This window comes from Nannospalax galili, unplaced genomic scaffold (assembly GCF_000622305.1).
Source record: "Nannospalax galili isolate Female #2095 unplaced genomic scaffold, S.galili_v1.0 scaffold548, whole genome shotgun sequence".
In the NCBI taxonomy this organism is placed as follows: domain Eukaryota; kingdom Metazoa; phylum Chordata; class Mammalia; order Rodentia; family Spalacidae; genus Nannospalax; species Nannospalax galili.
Window position 1 is genome coordinate 650,519 of NW_008358999.1, and position 20,228 is coordinate 670,746.

At 50.8% G+C, this 20,228-nt stretch overlaps 1 protein-coding gene across 1 annotated transcript; it reads left to right on the forward strand.

Annotated features, from left to right (window-relative positions):
* The first annotated feature begins 6 nt into the window (after positions 1-6).
* Positions 7-19,995, forward strand: Fam131c (family with sequence similarity 131 member C). The gene is made up of 7 exons (XM_008822653.1): positions 7-94; positions 14,270-14,385; positions 16,001-16,036; positions 16,288-16,381; positions 18,062-18,244; positions 18,434-18,544; positions 19,162-19,995. Exons 1-7 carry the CDS (start codon positions 73-75, stop codon positions 19,416-19,418), a joined length of 819 nt encoding a protein of 272 aa, XP_008820875.1. The 5' UTR covers positions 7-72; the 3' UTR covers positions 19,419-19,995.
* Positions 19,996-20,228: the final 233 nt, after the last annotated feature.

Below are 20,228 nucleotides of genomic sequence, written 5' to 3' on the forward strand. Positions count from 1 at the left end.
GGCCCGCGGAGACATGAGCGCCCGGCCGCCCGCCGCACCCCGGGCGCAGCGGCCCGGCCCCGCCGGCCGGTGATGGGCTCCTGCGTGTCGCGAGGTGAGGAGAGCGCAGCCGGGGACGCGGTGAGGGCTGGGGGACCCGGGGAGCCCGGATTGGGCGCCCGCCCTTCACGGACCAGTCGCGTCCCAGGGGACACGGTGCAGCACCGGGACAGCGCACAAAGCGGGCGGAGGTCTCCACATCCCACGCCCCGCTAGACACCCTGCAGGTGGCACAAAGCAGGGTCCGGGTACCATGCTTTCTTCCCGGCGGTTACACACCCCCTGCAGTGTGCCTGGGAGGGGAGGGACGCTTCCGGTTCTTTAGGGGGCCCTGGGCACCACGAGGACACAGAGATCTCGCTTCTGCCTCCTAAGACGCAGGCCTTCCTAGCCCCAGATTCCTTTTCCTCCCTGTGCCCACTGTCTGCAGTCCCAGAAGCCCTTGGCAAGGAAGGGGGTCAGTGGTGGTGAACAGGTTATAGAAAAGGTCCCTCTCCCACCTTTATCCTTAACTCCTGGTCCCCACCCCCATCTCTGCTCAGGGGACAGAAGGGGACAGACAGCTGATGTTCCCACTAACCCCTGGGCCTTTGTCTCTGACCTGGCATTCTTGGTTGGCCCCAAGGTGGTGCCAGGGAAGTGGAATGACCCCTCATGTGATGGGGGACAGAAGGTATTTCACCGAGGCTGGGCAGTCGGCATATGTGTTTTGGGAGTAACATTTTGGAAAAGAGATTAGGAGGGTGTAATGGCACATGCTTCTTTGGAGGAGAGGTGGGAGGATCAGGTGTTCAGAGCCAGCCTCCACAGTAGACTTCGAGGCCAACCTGGGCTATATGAGACCCTGTGTCAACAAAAAAGGGGGATGAGTCATCCACTTGGGACTCTACCCCACTAGGAGCAAGGGGTAAGCTCGGAGTGAGAGTGTGTTCAGCCCAAACCCCAAAGTCTTAAAGGACAGTCATCCTACTGGTCACTCCAGTATTTACTCAGCAGTTTACCTTGGGGGAGGGGCTGGGCAGGCTCCCGAGAGGCCCCCGGAGAAGGACCACAACACTCCTAACCCCATCCTCAGAACTCTGACGGGTCCTGCTCTCAAGTTCATGGGGGAATATTCAGAGGAGTGGCTCAGGATGTCTCTTGAAGGTGTTAGAAGTGGGACCATGGGAAGGGAAGGGGAGGGGCGGGCTGTGTGAGATTAGGTCAAGTTGATTGATGAGTAACGGGACGCCTATTGTGTGTCAGGCTCTGTGCTGGAATCAGTGTGAAGAACCCAGCACAACACCTGGTCTGTGGAGTAGCCATCAGAGTGGAAAGTAATGAAGCGTCTCTGGGTGCTCCAGGCTCTCAGCCCCAAAGGCTCTAAACAGCGTCCAATGGAGGCACATGTAGGGGAGCTGGATGTTGCCTCAGTGACCCCAACCCATGCCAGGTGCCATGGGGAACCCATCCCAGGTATACTGACTTGTGGGTAGAGGGTCCACAGAGAACAGGACAGAAGTAAATAGGAAGAGACACCTGGCAAGGTCACTCTGATGCCCAGGTGTCCAGCCCCTACCTGATCCTCCTTTTCTGACCGCCTCCTCCAGAGCATTTGAGGTCCCACAGGCCGAGACACCCTCTCCATCCTCCCTCTTGTATCCTGGATTTCCTGAGTGCCACCCTCAGATCGAGTTGTACATTCCAGTCTTGTCTCCCTCCTGAGAGGATGGAGCTGTATAGTCTTAATGTGTACCCCAGCAACTTGGATAGAAGTGGGAGATACGGGGAAGCACGTGGACAGAGGACAACCATCGTTCTAGAAAATCGGTAGATGACCTACTGAACAGAGGCCTTCTGAGAGCTTATGACTTACCAGATTCCCCTCTACAAGTCTTAGACACTGAAAACTAACTCGGGTTACATACTGTCATGGTCCCCATTTTAGAAATGAGGGTATTGAGTGACCTACCATGTACCTGGGAAACAACAAAGGCAGGATTTGCATCGGGCTCCATCTTGCCTGGTCTCCTTTCTGCACCATGCATTCAATCCTTGGTCCGTCCTGGAACTACAGGCTTTCCTGGGCTCCCTAGCTTCCACCTCCTCTGCACACCTGTACCCCTTGTTGACCATAGGATCCACTGACCAAGGACTTGTCTGGACCAGATTTGGAGGCCTGAAGCAGAGGCCAGGCATCACACACTTTGCAGTGATGCCCAAGAGAGCCTGCAGCCTGCACCCATCTGGACCACCCATTCCCCACCCCACCCCACCCCCACCCTCTGCCAGGTCCAGGCCACACCTGAGAGAGCCATCTGCCCCAGCAGTTAGCTTCTGCATGCCGGGCAAAGGAGTCAGGAGGGTCCAGCCTGCTGTCCCCTTTCTCTGTTCTCAAGGGTGTGTCCTCAGCAAATTATTTAGCCTGTGCCTGGGTACTCTCCTCTCTAAAGTGGAAATGGTACCCGTGTGGGGGGATAGGGTTGGGCAGGGAGAGTCTCAAGGTGAAGACCCTCATCCTGCATATGCCAGGACCTGCACTGTCAGCACTCACCAGTCATTTTGTTGGTGGCTCATAAATCAGCCTTCCTGCAGACAGTTGCTCCAGGCCTTCTTGAAGGGAAAGGGAACATTCTGGCTGCCTGGGAAGCAGCCAGTGGCAGACACTGGTACAGAGACCAGTAGGAAGGTGACCGGCCCAGCCCCACACAGTGTATTCAGGAACTATTCTGTGTGCTCCTTATCTATTTTTATTTTTTATTTAGTTTTATTTTATGTGTATGAGTGTATTGCCTGCATGTATGTAAGTGCACCTGTGTTGTGCAATGCCCAAGAAGGATAGAAAAGAGTGTCAGATTCCCCTGGAACTGGAGTTACTGGACAGTTGTTAGCCACCATGTGGGTGCTAGGACATGAACCTGGGTCTTCTGCAAGAATGGCCAGTGCTCTTAACCCCCGAGTCATCTCTCCAGCCCCTTATTTTTCCTTTTTTTTTTAATTTTTAAATTTACTTTTTTTTTTGAGATGGAATCTTACTCTGTAGTCCAGGCTGGCCTTGAACTCAAGATGACCTCCTGCTTTAGCCTCTCAAATACTAGAATTACATGTTTGAGCTACCATGCCTGGCTTTATAGATGGGTGGATGAAAAGATGATTGATAGATAGGTGATAGATAGGTGAATGATGGATGGATGAATGGATGGATGATAGATGATGGATGGATAGAAGATAGGAAGATAGATAGGTAGGTAGATAGGTAGATAGATAGATAGATAGGTAGATAGATAGATAGATGATGGATGGATAGATAATAGATGATAGATGGATGAACAGATGATAGATAATTAATAGATGATAGATAGATGATACATACATACATACATACATACATACATAGATACATAGATACATAGAGATAGATAGATAGGTTCTTATGCAGCTCAGGCTGGCCTTGAATTTGCTATGTAGCTGAGGATGACCTTGAACTTCTGGTTCTCTCCTCCACCTCCCAGGTTCTGGGATTACAGACATAAACCACCATGCCTGGTGCTTGTGGGCTGCAATCAGGGCTTCGTGCATGCTAGGCAAGCACTCTTACCAACTGAGCTACAACCACAGCCCTTGGCTCATCTATTTTTTTTTTAATGTGTATGAGTGTATTGCCTGCATGCATGTGAGTGCACCCAAGCAATGCTGCAGAAGTCAGAAGAAGGCTTCAGATTCCCCTGGAACTGGAGTTAAGGACGGTTTGTAGCCCCCATGTGAGTGCTGGGAATCAAACCCGGGTCCTCTGCAAGAGCAGTCAGTGTTTTTAACCACTGAGCCATCTCTCCAGCCCTGGCTCATCTATTTTTAAGCTGCCACTTATTGGGTGCTTATCCTGAGCCAGGATAAGACAGGCCCTGGCTCTCCTGACCCAGTTAATTCTCCTTGGACCTGGGAGGGAAGTGGGTTCAGAGTGGAGGAGAGCCTCACCCCAGGCTACCTGACTGAGAATGCAGAGAGGTGGATTTGAATCCAGGTCTGTGGGCCCCAGAGCTGAGTGAGGAGCCTTCCCCCTTTGCTGTCTTTTACCCCCGTCCCAACTCCCCCAGAGATGAACAATCTTTTTTTTTTTTTTTGGTCTTTTTTTGAGACAGGGTCTCCTTGTAGCCCCAGCTGGCCTAGAACTCACTATGTAGACCAGGCTGGCCTCGAACTCACAGAGATCCGCTTGCCTCAGTCTCTCGAATCCAAAGGCATGCACCACCATGCCCGGCGGCTAGAACAATCTTTTAAAACAACTCAAAGAGCTTGTGTTTGGTTGGGGCTTGCTGGCACCGCCAAGTGACAGGCCATGTGGAAGTCACTATCTGCTCCTGTCTTCAGGTCCTGGTTCCTCTGTGTTGACCCATGCTCTTGACTTCACAGTCTCTCCACCTGCCCCCTCCCACCACAGCCGTTTCCTCTAGCCAACCAGTCAGCCTCCTGGCTTTCACTGGAGAAGTCTCCAGGGCACTGAACACTGGGCATTGTGAGGGCAGATGCTGGTGACTGAGGACTTTTCCTCCAGAAGTTCAGACATCTGGTTGTCTAGAAGGCTCAGGTTCTGAGGAGAACTGCAGAGCCACCCGCTGTGTACAAAGTATCTAAGCCCTGTCCTTCACAGCCCTGACATTGCCAGGGAGCATCCTTGAAATGGGCTCTGTGGGGAGACTGAGGAAAGAGCAGGTGGGGCTTGCTCTTTAAGAGCTCAGTCTGATGGGGGAAGCAGTGAACACACTTGTTTACACACATATGTGCATTCAGGAACACACACACAGAAGAATGACTGGAGGCCCCTCTCTGGAGATTGTCACTGGCTGGAATTTCACACTGGCCTAGATTTGAACCCTGACTGTGCCACTTACTACCTGGTGCCTTGGGTAAATCATTTCGACTTTTTGAGCCTCAGTTTTCCTATCTGCCAAAGCAGGCTGTCAGGTGAGCCTACTTTATAGGGGTACAAAGAGAGATTCAAAGAAGTCCTTGAACGGTACCGTGACCCAGAGCAGATGCTTAATAAACATTCAGTAAATCCTCTCAGGCGAGCCTTGGGAGGCTGGCCCATGAGGCAGTCACCTGGTCTAGCAAAGGCTAACCTGGCAGGCTGCCTGGAGGTGGTGAGACCACAGGGCCCCAGGAGAGAAGAGAGAGCTGGGCTGAGTAGAAGCCCTTGGCTGGGGTGGAAAGAGACTCTCTTGAGCATCTCTGAACTCAGCCAACCAGAGGATGATATGACCATCATGACCCAGGTGGTTTGGGAAGACACTGGAGCACAGGCCTCTGCCAAGCTCAGGGCCGGCTCCCAAGGCAGTCACTCACCAGGCAGAGAAACTGAGGACTTGCTCCCCCCCCCCCAATAGGGCAAACTTCAGCTCAGGCACAGGACAGAGAAGTCCCAATGTCTGGAAAGACAAACTGAGGAACAGAGACAGAACAGTCCCACTGAGGGAGCACTGTCCGTGGTGATGGCCTCCTCACTGCAGCCCTCTGTATTCACAGAGAAGCACACAAGTAGAGCACATGCCCGTGGCCCAGAGACTGGCAGGAATGTTAGGCTCAAAGCCCGGGGCAGGGTTGTGAGTGTTCTCTCCAGAGCCAAGGGCAGCCTGGCATATCATGGTTGGAGAGGCCACCTGTATGTTAATTCAGCCACAGGTAGGCCGGGCAAGTTTGAGGAGGCTGGCTGCCAGGGACGCAGCAAGAGGGGCACTGGACCCAGCTTGCTTCTCAAGTATGTCTGTTGCCTTCCCTGGGCTACTGGGCTCCCTCCCCATTCTCCATCTGCAGTTCTCTCCTCCCTGGTGGCTTCAGGTTCATTCTCTTATCCCTGGGAAACACTCTGGGGACAGGTGGCAACCACAGTTACTAATAGGCTGGGACACAGAGCCCCCAAAATAGCTATAAGCTCTGGATGGTTCTAAGGCAGGGGAAAGGAGCCTGAGGGGCTGCGCTTCAGATTCATCCGGGGACCAAGCAGAAAAAAAGTTTTCACAGTCAGAAGAGTTCAAGTTAGATGCTCGTGAGAACTGTCCAGGTGGTTAGGCTGTTAGTCTGGTTGGGGAGCTTTTGTAGACAGGCAGGGAGCATCCTTGATAAGCAGATGGATGAAGGAAATATCTAGATGTTACTCCTCTCCTTGAAGGATCAAGATGGTCCCTCCGGGTTGCTGTGGCAACCAGAGGCCTGTCACTTCTGTGGCCAGAGGAGGTGGAGGAGGGAGCAGGTCCAAGAAGGGGACTCAGATTTTGAGGTCAAGGGAATAGGGTATGCACTGGGAAAGAAAGGGAGTGTCTCCACATGACTACCTTGGAATAGAGAGACACCCCCAAAAGCAGGCATTAGAGGTCCCCTGGGATATCCCCAGTCCCCACTTCTATATGAAACTGTTTTTCCAGTCACTATGGTGGTGATGTGACTGGGTCCCAGGTGGGCTAAGAGCAGCCTGTGATTTTACCCTGGGCTGGTTCATTACCTGACGTGTCTATGGCAACATGTGACATCATGGGGCCAAAGTCCTCAGAGGAAGGAGACTTTGGCAGAGGTGCCTGGGTCCCAACTGGGGTGAGAGTCAGGTAGGTTTGGGAAGGGCTGGGGCTAGAGGCTACCAGTCCATCACTACCTCAGCAACTGCCTGGTGTCACCTGCCACCTCATCTGTGCTGGCTTCCTTTTCCAGTCCCCTCATCCCCTGTTCACAAACAGCTTCAAGGATGGCCAAGGACCCTAGAAATAAACCAGCGTCTATCCAAGTTCCCACCACCACCTGGTCTGCAGCTTGGCAGAACCGGCTTTGTACAACATGCAGAATTTCTAGGACAGTGAAACTGATGTCTTTTTGTTGTTGCTGTTGCTTCCTGTTCACTCAGGACTGAACCTAGGGCTTTGTGCAAGCTAGGGGAATGATTTTCTCCCCTGAACTAGTCCAGATTGGCATCAAACTCCTGATGCTTCCACCTTGGTCTCCTCAGTCCTGGGATTATAGGCATGTGCCACCATGGCCTTCAAACTTTTTTTCGGTCTTTTTGAGACAGGGTCTCCCTGTAGCCCGAGCTGTCCTGGAACTCACTATGTAGACCAGGCTGGCCTTGAACTCACAGAGATCCGCCTGCCTCTGCCTCCCAAGTGCTGGGACTATAGGCGTGTGCCACCAAACCCGGCTTCAAACTTTTTTATAAGATTTATTTTATGGGGCTAGAGAGATGGCTTAGTAATTAAGAGCACATACTGCTCTTCCAGAGGACCCAGGTTTATTCCTAGCACCCACACGTTGACTAACAACCATCCATAACTCTAGGTCCAGGGGACCTGACACCCTCTTCTGGCCTTTGAGGACATTTCACACACAGGGTGCACTTACATACATACAGGCAAAATACAGCACATAAAATAAACAGATTTTTTTTTTAAAAAAAGAGATGTATCTTATTAGTTTTAATTATGTGTATGTGTATGTATTTGTGTGTGGGTATATGCATATGAGTGCTGGTTTCCTAAGAGGCCAGAGACACCGTATCGCCTTGGAGCTGGAGTTACAGGTGGTTATGAACCACCTGATATGGCTGCTGGGAATCAAACTTTGGTCCTCTGTAAGAACAGTATGCGTTCTTAACCACTGAGCTGTTGTCACTCGAGCCCTCAAACTTTTTTTGACTGGACCTGTAGGAACAAATATTATTCTGATTTCTGACCCAGTATGCACATCTAGAAAATTCTCACTCAAGTGTGTACACACATGTGAGGGCATGCCTATGTACATGTAACTTAAACAGAAGCTTCATGAACAAGACTGACCCTCATGTTGAAATGGGCTCTAATGGTCTCCATTCTATTTAATTCTTCCTTCTTCTCCTCCTCCTCTTCCTCTTCTCCCTCTGCCTCCTTTTCCTTTTCTTTTTTTAAAATATTTTCATTTTATGTGTGTGAGTGTTATGCCTGCATGTATCTAACTGCATGCGTATCTCGCAGTGCCCACGGAGGCCAGAAGAGGGCGTCAGAGTCCCTGGAACTGGAGTTAACTGGGATTCAAACCTGGATACCCTGCAAGAACAGCCAGTGCTCTTAACTGCTGAGCCATCTCTCCACCCCTCCTACCTTCTTAATAGACCCAGTGAAAGGAGGGCTTAGGGGGTAATCAGTGGTAGAGCGCTTGCCTAGCATGTATGACACCCTGGTGTTGATCCCCAGCACCACCATAAAATAACAAATAAATAGATAAATAAACAAATAAGCAAACAAATAAGTGAATAAAAATAGATCTGGGGGGACTGGTGAGATGACTCAGTGGTTAAGAGCACTTACTGCTCTTCTAGAGGACCCAGGTTCAGCTCCTAGCGCACCCATATAACAACTAACAACCAACTGTAACTCCAGTTCCAGGGAATCCAACGCCCTCTTCTGACTTTTGCAAGCATTGCATGCAGGCAAAACACTCATACACATAAAATAAAAAATAAATAAAATCTTTAAAAAAAAAGACCTGCTGAGTGTGGTGGCACCCGCCTTTAATCCCAGCACTCAGGAGGCAGGGGCAGGTGGATCTCTGTGAGTTCAAGGCCAGCCTGGTCTACAATAGTGAGTTCCAGGTCAGCTGGGGCTACAGAGAGACCCTGTCTCAAAAAAAAAAAAAAAAAAATAGAGCTAAGGAATGATTTTCATGACGACTGAAGGACATATCCCTAGCCCCTGCATTGAATCATTTCCTTGTAGAGATGGAGACTCTGGAGCCCAAGGGCAGCACTAAGTCAGAGTCACACAGCCAGGACTGTGACCCCAGAGCAGAGCAGGTTGTACTGGGCACTGCAGAGTATAGACACATGGTTCAGTGCTCATGATCGGAACCCATGCTGTCCTCTCTGCCCTGACCTCCTTATGTCTGGGTCTCTGGAGGGGAGGGGAAGGGAAGCTCTTCCTCTTCTGTTGTGCCTCAGACAGCTTGGCTCCAGCCTCCCTGCCTTGGCCATGCGTTCCAGCCTTGGGGCAGGTCCCAGATCCTCTAGCCTCTTTCACAGTGCAATTTGGCTAGAAAACCTTCACCTTGAATCCAGGTCATTGTTCACCTTCTCCCCCCTGCACGCAGGCTGGCTGCACCTGAGGGTCACCCTCTGCTCTGAGCTCTGTGCCGGTCCCCTTTCTCCTGTGACCTGTTGGTATCCGGGGTGAGGGATGGTGACAAAGGACACAGCTGTTTTTATTCATTCGGAGTTCTAACCAACACTGGCTTGCTGCACAGATATCTGAATAGCTCTATTTTAGTTCCAGAAGCATTTAATGAGGCCCTGCTGTGTGCTGGGCCCTATGGCAGGTGCTGGGGCTGCTGAGGCTGATAAAATAGGCAAAGTGGGGGCTGGGGAGGTAGCTCAGTTGGTAGAGTACTTGAGTCAAATCCCCCAAACCCGTGTAAAAAAGCCAGGCATGGTAGCCTGCTCTTGGAATCTCAGTGCTGGAGAGACTGAGATATGCAAATCCCCGAGGCTTCTGGCCGGCCTGCTTGGCTTGGGTGAATGATCTGGGGGCCTCCCCACCACAGAGCCCTGTCATAGAAGATGTACCCTGGCCTTCTTCATTCCAGTTCCAAGTCCCATCTCCTCCTAACACGGCCCAACCTCTAGCCTTTCAGACTGGGGTCCCCTGTGGACTGTAAGCAGTCCTCTTCAGGGATTCTAGAAAGACCCAGACATGGTGCCTTCCTCACTCTCTGTCCTTGCCACGGTGAGAGGGGGTACTGGCTGCTCCCTGCCTGCTCCACCCCGGCCTGGCCCATCCCAGCCTGACCCCAGTCAGGTTGTACAGACATGAGAATTTCTGTGAATTGTTCTCTGGGAACGTGGCAGAAATGGGTTGTCTGAGTACAAGGGGCCCCAGGTAGCAGTACAGAACCTGCCTCAGAGAGAGAGCATAGTTCAGTGGCTGTCTCAAAGCATGGGAACCCCAGGGCCTCTCTGTTCTCAGTTTGTTGTTATTGTTGTTGGATTTTGTTTTTGTTTTTTTGAGTCAGGGTCTCCTTGTAGCCCCAGCTGGCCTGGTACTTGCTATAATAGACCAGGCTGGCCTCCATTTCACAGAGATCCACCTGTTTCTGCCTTTTGAGTGCTGGGATTAAAGGTGTGTGTCACTGCACCTGGTTTGTTGTTGGTTTTTGGAGACAAGGTCCCAACATAGTTCAGGCTAGCCTCAGATTCACTATGTAGCCAAAGCTGTCCTTGAACTCCTGATCCTCCTGCCTCCACCTCCCTAGTACTGGGATTGCAGTGTGCACCACCAGGCCGAGTGACAGCATGCCTGGCTGTTCTCCATGTGTTCCGAGAAGAAGGGCAGCCTCTCTCTATGGCCCACTTTAAAGGTTAGGGCTCTGGAGCCCAGGTCACTCCCTGCAGGTTCCACGGTTGTGAAGGGCTAAATTGGGATTGGATATGGCCAGTCTGATTCCAGATCTTTCCTCTGTTCCTTCGGGGACACTTTTCCCTGAAACGAGGATTTGAGTGTGGGAAAATCTCCTACAAGAAGCCAGCGAGGGGTAGGGTGAGCAGGAGTGAGACCAGCCAAGTGAGGGGGTAGTCTTAGCCTCATCCAGGGGACGCTGGAGAGCAGACAAAGCTGATTTTTTTTTTTTTTTTTTTTTTTTTTTTTTGAGCTGAGGTCTCATTACTGCTAATCATTGGCTAGGACAGCAGGAGTGGGAGACAAAAGTTCTTGTATGTCACGTGCCTCTTAAGGATAGTGTGTGTGTGTGTGTGTGTGTGTGTGTGTGTACATTTGGTGATTCCAATGTCAGCAAGTCTACTGTGCTGCCATCCTGTCAAATCAACACATATGAATGTGTCCTGCTAATACCTGATGACAAGAAATGATGATGTTGCTGGTGTGTATTTATTTTCTATTTATTTATTTCTGAAGATCAAGTATAGGATCTTATATCCAGGGCTCTACCACTGAGCCAATGTCTTAATTTTTAACAAAAATGTTTAAAATTTAAAAATCAAAAACAGGGGCTGGAGAGATGGCTCAGCAGTTAAGAACACTGGTTGATCTTGCAGAAGACCCAGGTTCGAATCTCAGCACCCACATGGCAGCTAACAACTGTCCATAACTCCAGTCACAGGGGATCCAGCAGCCTCTTCTGACCTCCGCGGGCATTGCACAACATGGGTGCACTTACCTACATGCAGGCAATACATGAATACACATAAAATAAAAAATAAATAGCCGGGTGTGGTGGCACATGGCACATGCCTTTAATCACAACACTTGGGAGGCAGAGACAGGTGGATCTCTGTGAGTTCAAGGCCAGCCTGGTCTACATAGTTCCAGAACAGCTGGGGCTACAGGGAGACCCTGTCTCAAAAAAAGACAAAAAAAAAAAAAAAAAAAAAAAAAAAAAAAACAGGCTGGGGATATTGGGTTTGTAGTTTAGTCAGTAGAGTCCTTGCTTAGCATGCACAAAGCCTTGGGTTTGAGCCCCAGCACTGCATAAAACTGAGCATGGGGCTGGGGAGACAGCCTAGTTGTTAAAGTACTTACCCTGCAAATATGAGAATTTCAGTTCAGTCTCCAGAACCCACATGAAAAGCTGGGCTTACTGGCTTATACTTGTAATCCCAGCACTGGGGAGGCAGAGACAGGAGGATCCCTGGGGCTCACTGGTCTGCCAGTTGAGCCTAGTCAGAAAGCCCCAGGCCAACAAGAGAGCCTGTCTCAAAAAACAAGGTGGGCAGAGCCTGAGGAATGACACTCAAGGTTGTCCCTCATCCACCACATGCTCTTCAACGCACATGCACCTGCGTACTCAATAACATACACACACAAATTTTTAAAAAACATTAAAAATTTTTTTTTGGTCTTTTTGAGACAGGGTCTCCCTATAGCCCCAGCTGGCTATGTAGACCAGGCTGGCCTTGATCTCACAGAGATCTGCCTGCCTCTGCCTCTCAAGTGCTAGGGCTAAAGGTGCACACTGCCATGCCCAGCTTTGAATTTGTTTTTTACTTTATGTATATGAGTGTAATGTCTGCATGAATGTAAATGCACCAGTGTCATGCAGTCCCCACGGAGGACAGAAGAGGGCATCAGATCCCCTGGAATTGGAGTTATGGACAGTTGTTAGTCACCATGTGGGTGCTGGGATTCAAACCTGGGTCCTCTGCAAGAGCAACCAGTGCTCTTAACCACTGAGCCATCTCTCCAGTCCCACACAAATAAATTTTTGAAAATGAAATGAAATAGAATAAAACTATGTGTAGTATACCCAAGGTCAAGGTCATCTTTGACTCCAAGGCCAGCCTGAGCGACATAGGGATACTCTGTGTGCTGGATAACTTTGGTGTCAACTTGACACACCTGGGTTGGGGGAGCCTCAATTGGGGAATTGCCTCTATTGGACTGGACTGTGGCCATGTCTGAGGGGCATCTTCTTGATGAGTGATGTGGGAGGGCCCAGCCCACTGTGAGTGGTGCCACCCCTGGGCAGGTGGGCCTGTGTTGCATAAGAAAGCAGGCTGAGCAGGGGCCAGAGGAGCAAGCCAGTAAGCAGCGTTCCTCCATGGCCTGTGCTCCAGTTCCTGCCTCAAGGTTTCTGCCCTGAGTTCCTACCTTGGGCTCCCTGATGGACTGCGACCTGGGAGATGTAAGCTAAATAAACCCTTTCCTCCCCAAGTTGGTAGTGGTCAGAGTTTTGTTACAGTAATGAAGAACAAACTAAGACACCCTGTCTCAAAGAAAAATTAAAATATTTTTGTATAGTTATATAGTGTATATTTGTATTTGAAACTAAATGTTGTTACAAAAGAATTTTTTTAATTTCTAAAATTTTTTAGCTTATGTGTATGAATGAGTGTTTTGGTTGCTTATGTGCAAATATACCCATGCATGCAATGCCCGTGGAGGCCAGAAGAGGGCGTTGGTTCCCCTGGAACTGGAATTACAGACCGTTGTGAGCTGCCATGTGCATGCTGAGAACTGAACCTGAGCCCTTTGCAAGAGAAGCCAGTGCTCTTAATCACTGAGCCATCTCTCCAGCCCTAAGTAAACATTTTTTAAATTAAAACATTTATAAAGTAAAAAATTTGCAGTAGTGGACATATTGGCACATACCTGTAATTCCAGCCACTTGGCAGGCTGAGGCAGGAGGATCTTGAGTTCGAAGACACCCTGGGCTGCATAGCAGGACTGTTTCAAAGGAGGAGAAGAAAGAGGAGGAAGGGTTGGGGGTGGGGGGAGAAAAGAAAAGGAGGAGGAATCAGAAGCTTTTAAATTTATTTATTTACTTTTGTTTCTTGAGGCAGACTCTCCCTGTAGCCCCAGGTGGCCTGGAACTTGCTATGTTGACCAGATGTGCCTTGAGCTCACTGAGATCTGCCTGTCTCTGCCTCCCAAGTAGTGCTGGGATTAAAGGCATGAGCCACCATGCCTGGCTTTATTTATTTTATTAATTTATAGATAAGGTCTCATAGCTCAGGCTGCCCTCAGACTTGGTACATAGCCAAGGATGACCTTGAACTTCTGATCCTCCAGACTTTACCTCCAGAGTGCTGGGATCATAGGCATGAACCACAGCTCCTGGTTTATACAGTGCTGAGGACTGAACCCAGGGCTTCATGCATGCTAAGCAAATACCCTACAACTGAGCTACATCTGGACCCCAGCTTTTTCAAGAAAGATTTTTAAAATTTTATGTGTATGAGTGTTTTGCCTGCATGTATGTAAGTGCATCACATGTGTACAGTGACCGTGGAGGCTAGAAATGGCATTGGGTTCCCTGGAACTGGAGTTATAGATGGTTGTGAGTTGCCACACACACACGGTTGCTGGGAACTGAATCCAGGTCCTCTGGAAGAGCAGTCAATGCTCTTAACCACTGAGCCACCTCTCCAGCCCAGCTTTTTGTTTTAATATACCATTAATACACTCGTATTACTCAGGCTGGTTTCCAGCTCCTGGAATGAACTGATTCCCCCACTTGTAGTTGGAACAATAGGTGTACTTTATAACCCACATTTGGCTAAAAAGCTGCTGTTTTTTTGTATGTTGATTTTGTATCCTGCAACTTTACTGAGTTAGGTATCAGGTTTTTTGTGCGTGTGTGTGTGTGTGGAGTCTTTAGTTTTTCTGTATGTTAAACAAGGGTAATCTGACCATCTTCTTTTCTATTTAGATGCCCTTGTTTCTTTTTCCTGCCTTATTGCTATGGCCAGGGCTAGGCTTTTCTAAATTTCTTCTGTTACTCTTATTTTCAGATCTGTTCACAAGTGCCCACAAAGATTGCCCGAGGCCCCAGGGCACCGACCTCCTGCACCCAGATCTGCCCTCCAACCATCCACTTACCATTGCCCCAGACCATGTCACTGGCAAGGTAAGTGACTGTTCATCCTCTTCCCTCTGCTCCATCCTGTTCTCTGGCTCCACCTGCCCCTTTATTTCCCTACAGCAAATAGAAACCATTCTCAGGTCCTTTCTTCCTCAGCTTCTCCCTGGGTAATAGAGGCATCAAGGGCTTGTTGTTCAAATGGATGAGGGTCTGCTTTGGACTGGGTACCAAGAACCAGACCAGGCTTGTTTAGAAAATACAATCCCACCCTGAAGGTCTTCCCACCAAAATTAACTCAGCCTTACACTCAGTAGGTTCCGCTACCAGCTCTGAGTTCCTTAACTGCTGGCAGTATCTGCTCAAGAATAAAAGCAGATGAGAGCGGAGAGATGGCTCAGAGTTTAAGATCACTGACTGCTCTTGTGGAGGACTCAGGTTCAGCTCCCAGCACCTACATAACAGCTCACAACCATCTGTAACTCCAGTTCTAGGGGAGCCAACGCCCTCTCCTGGCCTCCTCAGGCATTGTATGCACATGGTATACCAACATAAATGCAGACAAAACACTCATACGTATAAAATACATTTAAAAAAGAATAACAGCAGGGAATTCTCAGTCCACGTAGATTCGGAAGGTGTAGCTAGGGGTCCTGATGCATAATTTTCATCTTTGCCCAAGAATGACAAAAATTTGGTGGTAGTGGTTTTGAGACTGTTTCTCACTATGTGGTTTTGGCTGGCCTGGAACTTGCTATATAGACCAGACTGGCCTTGAACTCAGAGATCCGCCTGCCTGAGTGTGGGGTTAAAGGTATACCCACCCACCCCAGCAGGTTGTTGTTTCTTTTTGAGACAGGGTCTCCCTGTAGCCCCAGCTGGCCTGGAACTCACTATGTAGACCAGGCTAGCCTTGAACTCACAGAGATCTGCCTGACTTTGCATCCTGAATGCTGGGATTAAAGGCATGCGTCACCACACCAGGCCCCAGGTTGTTTCTTAAAGCACATGTTGCTGGCTGAGCATTGTGCTGGGTGCTGCCCTGAGTTATGCCATTGATGCTTTACCCATTGCAAATGACATTGTCACCATTCTCCAGAGGAAGAAACCTATTCTGACATGTTAAGTCTCTGACCTCAGGCTGGAGAGACGGTTCAGCTGTTAAGAGTACATACTGCTCTTGCAAAGGACCTGGATTCAGTTCCCAGCATCTTTATTGGACAGCTCACAACTGCCTGTAACTCCAGCTCCAGGGCACTCAACACCCTCTTTTAGCCTCCTTAGGTACCTTCAGTCATGTGCATATACAACACACACACACACACACACACACACACTCACTCACACTCATGTATACACGTAATTAAAAATAAATAAATCATTTAAAAAGTCTCTAGTCTCCAGATATACAGGAGATGATGGTGGTATATATGCCAGCCTGGGTCTGATCTATTGCCTGCACTGCCTTCTCCTCCCAAGTCCACTGTGCCCCACCTCCTTTTCTGCATGCTAAGGGACAGCAGTGCATGATCTGTAGGTGGGTAGATCTTGACTGCTTAGAGCATTAGAAGGTGGGCCTGTACCCACCCCCCATGGGTCCCAGGACGCAACTATCTGCATAACAAGCCCAGCCCTGACTGATCCCCCTTTCCTCTTGCTTTAGGACAAACAGATGGATTTCTGTTGGGATCCTTGGCAGGTCAGTGTGCTTGCTGTCCCCCAGTCTAGCCAGCCCAGCTGACACTATTACCCCTTCCTCTGTTGTGCCCAGCCCAAGCCCACAGTCCTGCCAGCTTGGGGAGGGTGGTTTTGAGTGAGTGGATAGGATCTCCCTGCCTTTCTGTTCTTGATCCCTGTCTACCATACAAAGATGGATGGGTATGGTGATGGGCATGTGGGTGTGGTCCTCTGGCTGGCTGTCATTCCTGCTCACCCCTTCCCTTTCTACAGAGGTGCTTCCAAACTACCAATGGCTACCTGTCGGACTCGAGAGCCTGTCCCAGCAACTACAGCGTGGCTGCTCTGGCTACTTCATCCCTTGTGGGTAGGTTCCCACTACCCCCCTCCAGCCCGTCGAGATTGTAGGCTCCTCCCTGGGACACATGATGCAGAAGGCAGAGGGTTACAGACCTCTTGGGTTTAATATTTTCTTTTTTCAAAAAAAATTTTATTATTTGTATTTTATGTGTATGAGTGTATTGCCTGTATGTATGTAAGTGCACCTGTGTCGTGCAATGCCCACGGAGTTAGAAGAAGACATCAGATCCCCTGGAACTGGAGTTATAGACGGTTATTAGCTACCACGTGGGTGCTGGGAATTGAACCCAGGTCATCAGCAAGAGCTGTAGATGCTCTTAACCACTGAGCCATCTCTCCAGCCCCTCGGGTTTAACATTTTCTAACTGCCACACTTGGGGCTGGGTTTCTTGCTCTCAGGGGTTTGAATTGCTGGGTTCTCAAGAAGCCCTGAGGGATGGCACAAGGGGGAGGGTGCAGTTTTTGGATGTCTGACTGCACGGTCCCGCACGTCACCTTGGGTTTTGTTTCCTAGAAGCAGAGCCTGAGGTGAGAACTGTACCTGGAGGGACTGGGAGGACCTGTGGGGAATGAGGGAGCAGGAAAGGCTGGGGACCCTGCTCAGTGAAGACTTGGATATAGTCTCAGGAGAGGCCCTCTGCCTCGGTCCACCAAGAGCTCTGTGGCATGGTGGTCTGAAGGATTAATGGTACTTGGAGACCAGGTGGCTGGACTTGACTGTCCATGAGTCTGCTCACCCCATTCAATCCTTGGTTGCCCTTGGGGAGGACTGTACCACCTTGAGGGCACCCCTGGTGAGGTGATGCCCAAAGCTGAGGTAGCTTTCCCAAGAAGGTGTGGGTGTGAGCCAGGAATGGTACACCCAAGGTAGCCAGGGGAGGGCACTCAGGCTGGGAAGAGAGGGGATCAGGGCTGCTGCACACCTTGGCTCCAGGAAGCCCTCAGCCCAGTCTCCCAGTCCTCTTCTCACAGCTTTGCCCCGCATACCTCAGGTTTCCATGCACCAGATGTTTCCAGGTTCCCAGAGAGCCCCACTGCCTGCCTCTTTCCCTTGGCCTGCACAGCTTCCTCCACTTGACCACCTGCCCTCCACGTCACCAGCCCCCAAGAGCCTGGGAAACACATAACCTCTGAAATATTCTACAGGCCAACGCCCAGCTTGGGGGAGCAGGTCTCCCTCTCCCTTGCCTCCATCTTTCCCACGTTCTTGGCCCCTTGTTCCTTGTGGGCACCTTGCCTTTCTTTGGAACGCTTATCCCCCGAGGCTTCCGCCACAGGGAAACCCTGTCTCGAAAAGACAAAAAAAAAAAAAGAATCGAAGAACATAGCCAGTCCAAGGACGAAATGGCTGGTTCAGAAACTTGCCCCAGATCCATAGAAATGTCTCCTGGGAATAGGACACTGGGAAAGAGAGGACATGTAAGTGAAGTGGGACCATAAGGCTGGGAGGGGACAGGGAAGCATGTGGGTACAGCGAGGCAAAGCATCTACTGGCCATGGTCATAGGGGATAGACAGTGTAGGCCTAAGCATCCTGTGTGTCATTGGGGGTGCAGGACATCCAGTGCTCAGGGGCATTAAATAGACATGGTTTGGGGTATAGACCTTGGGGTGATCTGAGGGTACTGGGATACCCTGAACTGGGTCTTATGTTGGTACAGTCACCCAGTAGCTGTCCCTTCCCTCAGGAGTGGTGCAGAGCATCAAAGACCACATCACAAAGCCCACAGCCATGGCCCGTGGCCGAGTGGCCCATCTCATTGAGTGGAAAGGCTGGAGTGCCCAGAGGTCAGGCTGGGAGCTGTCCCCTGCAGAGGATGAACATTATTGCTGCCTCCCAGATGAGCTGCGAGAGGCTCGCTTTGCTGCAGGTGAGTAGGGGCTTGAGGGAGGGCACAGGCCAGCTCCTCAGGGGTGAGGTTGGATCTGAGCAAGGACAGTGAAGGTATGGGCCTCCTTTATCACCTGGGCATGGAAGGACAGTTCAGAGGGACCCATTTAGACATGAACTGCTCCCTTCCACCCACATGTACCCTGAGCCCAGTCTTACTGTCCCCCAGGTGTCGCTGAGCAGTTTGCCATCACGGAGGCCACTCTGAGCGCCTGGTCCTCTCTGGATGACGAAGAATTGCAGCCAGAAGACAGTCCCCAGGATGCCTTCCAGCTCCAAGGTACAGCCAGGGACACCAGGATAGGGTGGGTGGAGAAGCATGGAGGCCTCAGACAGGCCCTTTTTTCCCCTGGGTTTAGCTTCCTCCTCTGTAAACTGGGGCTGGCAATCCTTGCCTGTGAGTGCCTTGAGCAGAAAGGGGGGTGGTGTGTCTTGAGTGCACAGTAGGTGTGTTGTGGGTACTGCCTCCCCAGGAAGCAGTCCTGTTATCTACATGTTACATAAAAGGAATTAGAGGCACTAAGAGCTTCAGAAATTTGCCCTAGAGTCACAGCCAGGGGTGTCAGAGCCACTGTAACTACTAGGACACTGAGTGACTATGGATGCTTCACCACACTTTGGTCCTGATGAGGCTTGCATTAACTCACCTCACTTGATTCTTCCTACAACCAGATGGGGAGAGGACAGAGGACCAGGAGGACCACCCATTTCCCAATTCTCACAGCCTGCTCTTTCCTCTGCTCCATGCCATAGGGAAGAAATGGGGTTGGGTGACTTGTCCAGGGTCACACAGCTCAGCTGTGGTATAGCAGCTCTCCTGGCCCTTGCCTGGCCTGCCACACCAAGGGAGGTGGGAACAGGATGCAGAATTCCATCCCTTCCCTGCATGTGTTCCAGACCTGGAGAGCATCTACCTTCAGGACAGCCTCCGGAGTGGCCTCTCACAGGATGACAGTCTCCTAGCCTGCTCCCCTGGCCTCACCCCTGAGGATGTCTGGCCCTCACCGATGGATCTCCCCAGCCCTACCCAGCAGCACCGGCAGCGGCTGCCAGGAGGTCCGGGGCCTGATGGCGGGGGCTGCTTGCATGGCTCCCTGCCCTCGGTGGACAGCGGCTCCCTCTCAGAGGAAGAAGATGAGGTGTTCTACAACTGAGGCACACCTTGCTGGCGGGAGCCTAGGCATACACAGCACCCATCTATCACTGGGCATCTCTTGACTCCTGGGACAGGTACAGGATAGAGTGTGGCAGGGATGGGGGCCATCATCCTTATGGACCATTCTGTGCCTCAGTGGGCCTGCCCCAGGCCTCCTGTTCTATATACTGTGCCCCTTCAGGGCCTCTGTCCTCAGACTGTTCCAGGGTTCTTAGCAGATACCAGGGCAACAGGCCCCAGAAGAGCAGACAGCCAGGGCCCCAGGAAGACACCATGGAAAGACTGGGGAGCCCATTTGGAGGGGGCCTGGGGAGCTGGCCCTGACCTGGGTTCAGTCCCTCGCCGCTCATTCTGTGTATCTGACCCATGGAAGGTGGGCTGCTACTTCTGGTGGCTGAGCCATTCCTCGTCTCTCTTCAGCTTCCGGAGAGGCTGTCTGTCCCTCTCCCTTTCACCGGTTTTCTCTGTGACCCCTGTATTCCCCATCCAAGGGAACCAATGTCCCATCCCTTACACACCCCCTTTATTTCCCACAAGGTTCTCTGGTGACATTAAAGTAGTGGGTTCATCCTGGATGAACTTGATATAGTCTTGTTGGGGAAGGGGTTACTGAGCCCTGAATTGGGGGTCTGAGGGGTTAGGGAAAGCACCTACCAACAACACACAAACAGCTCAGAGGCTCAGTGGAGCATCCCCAGGGCTTTTGTACTCCTCACGGAGCCATATCCAGGAACCTCACTTTACCAGCCCTGCTTCAGCCAAGGAGACCAAGCCTGAAGGGCAGGATTGTGTCCACGGAGTCCTGTTT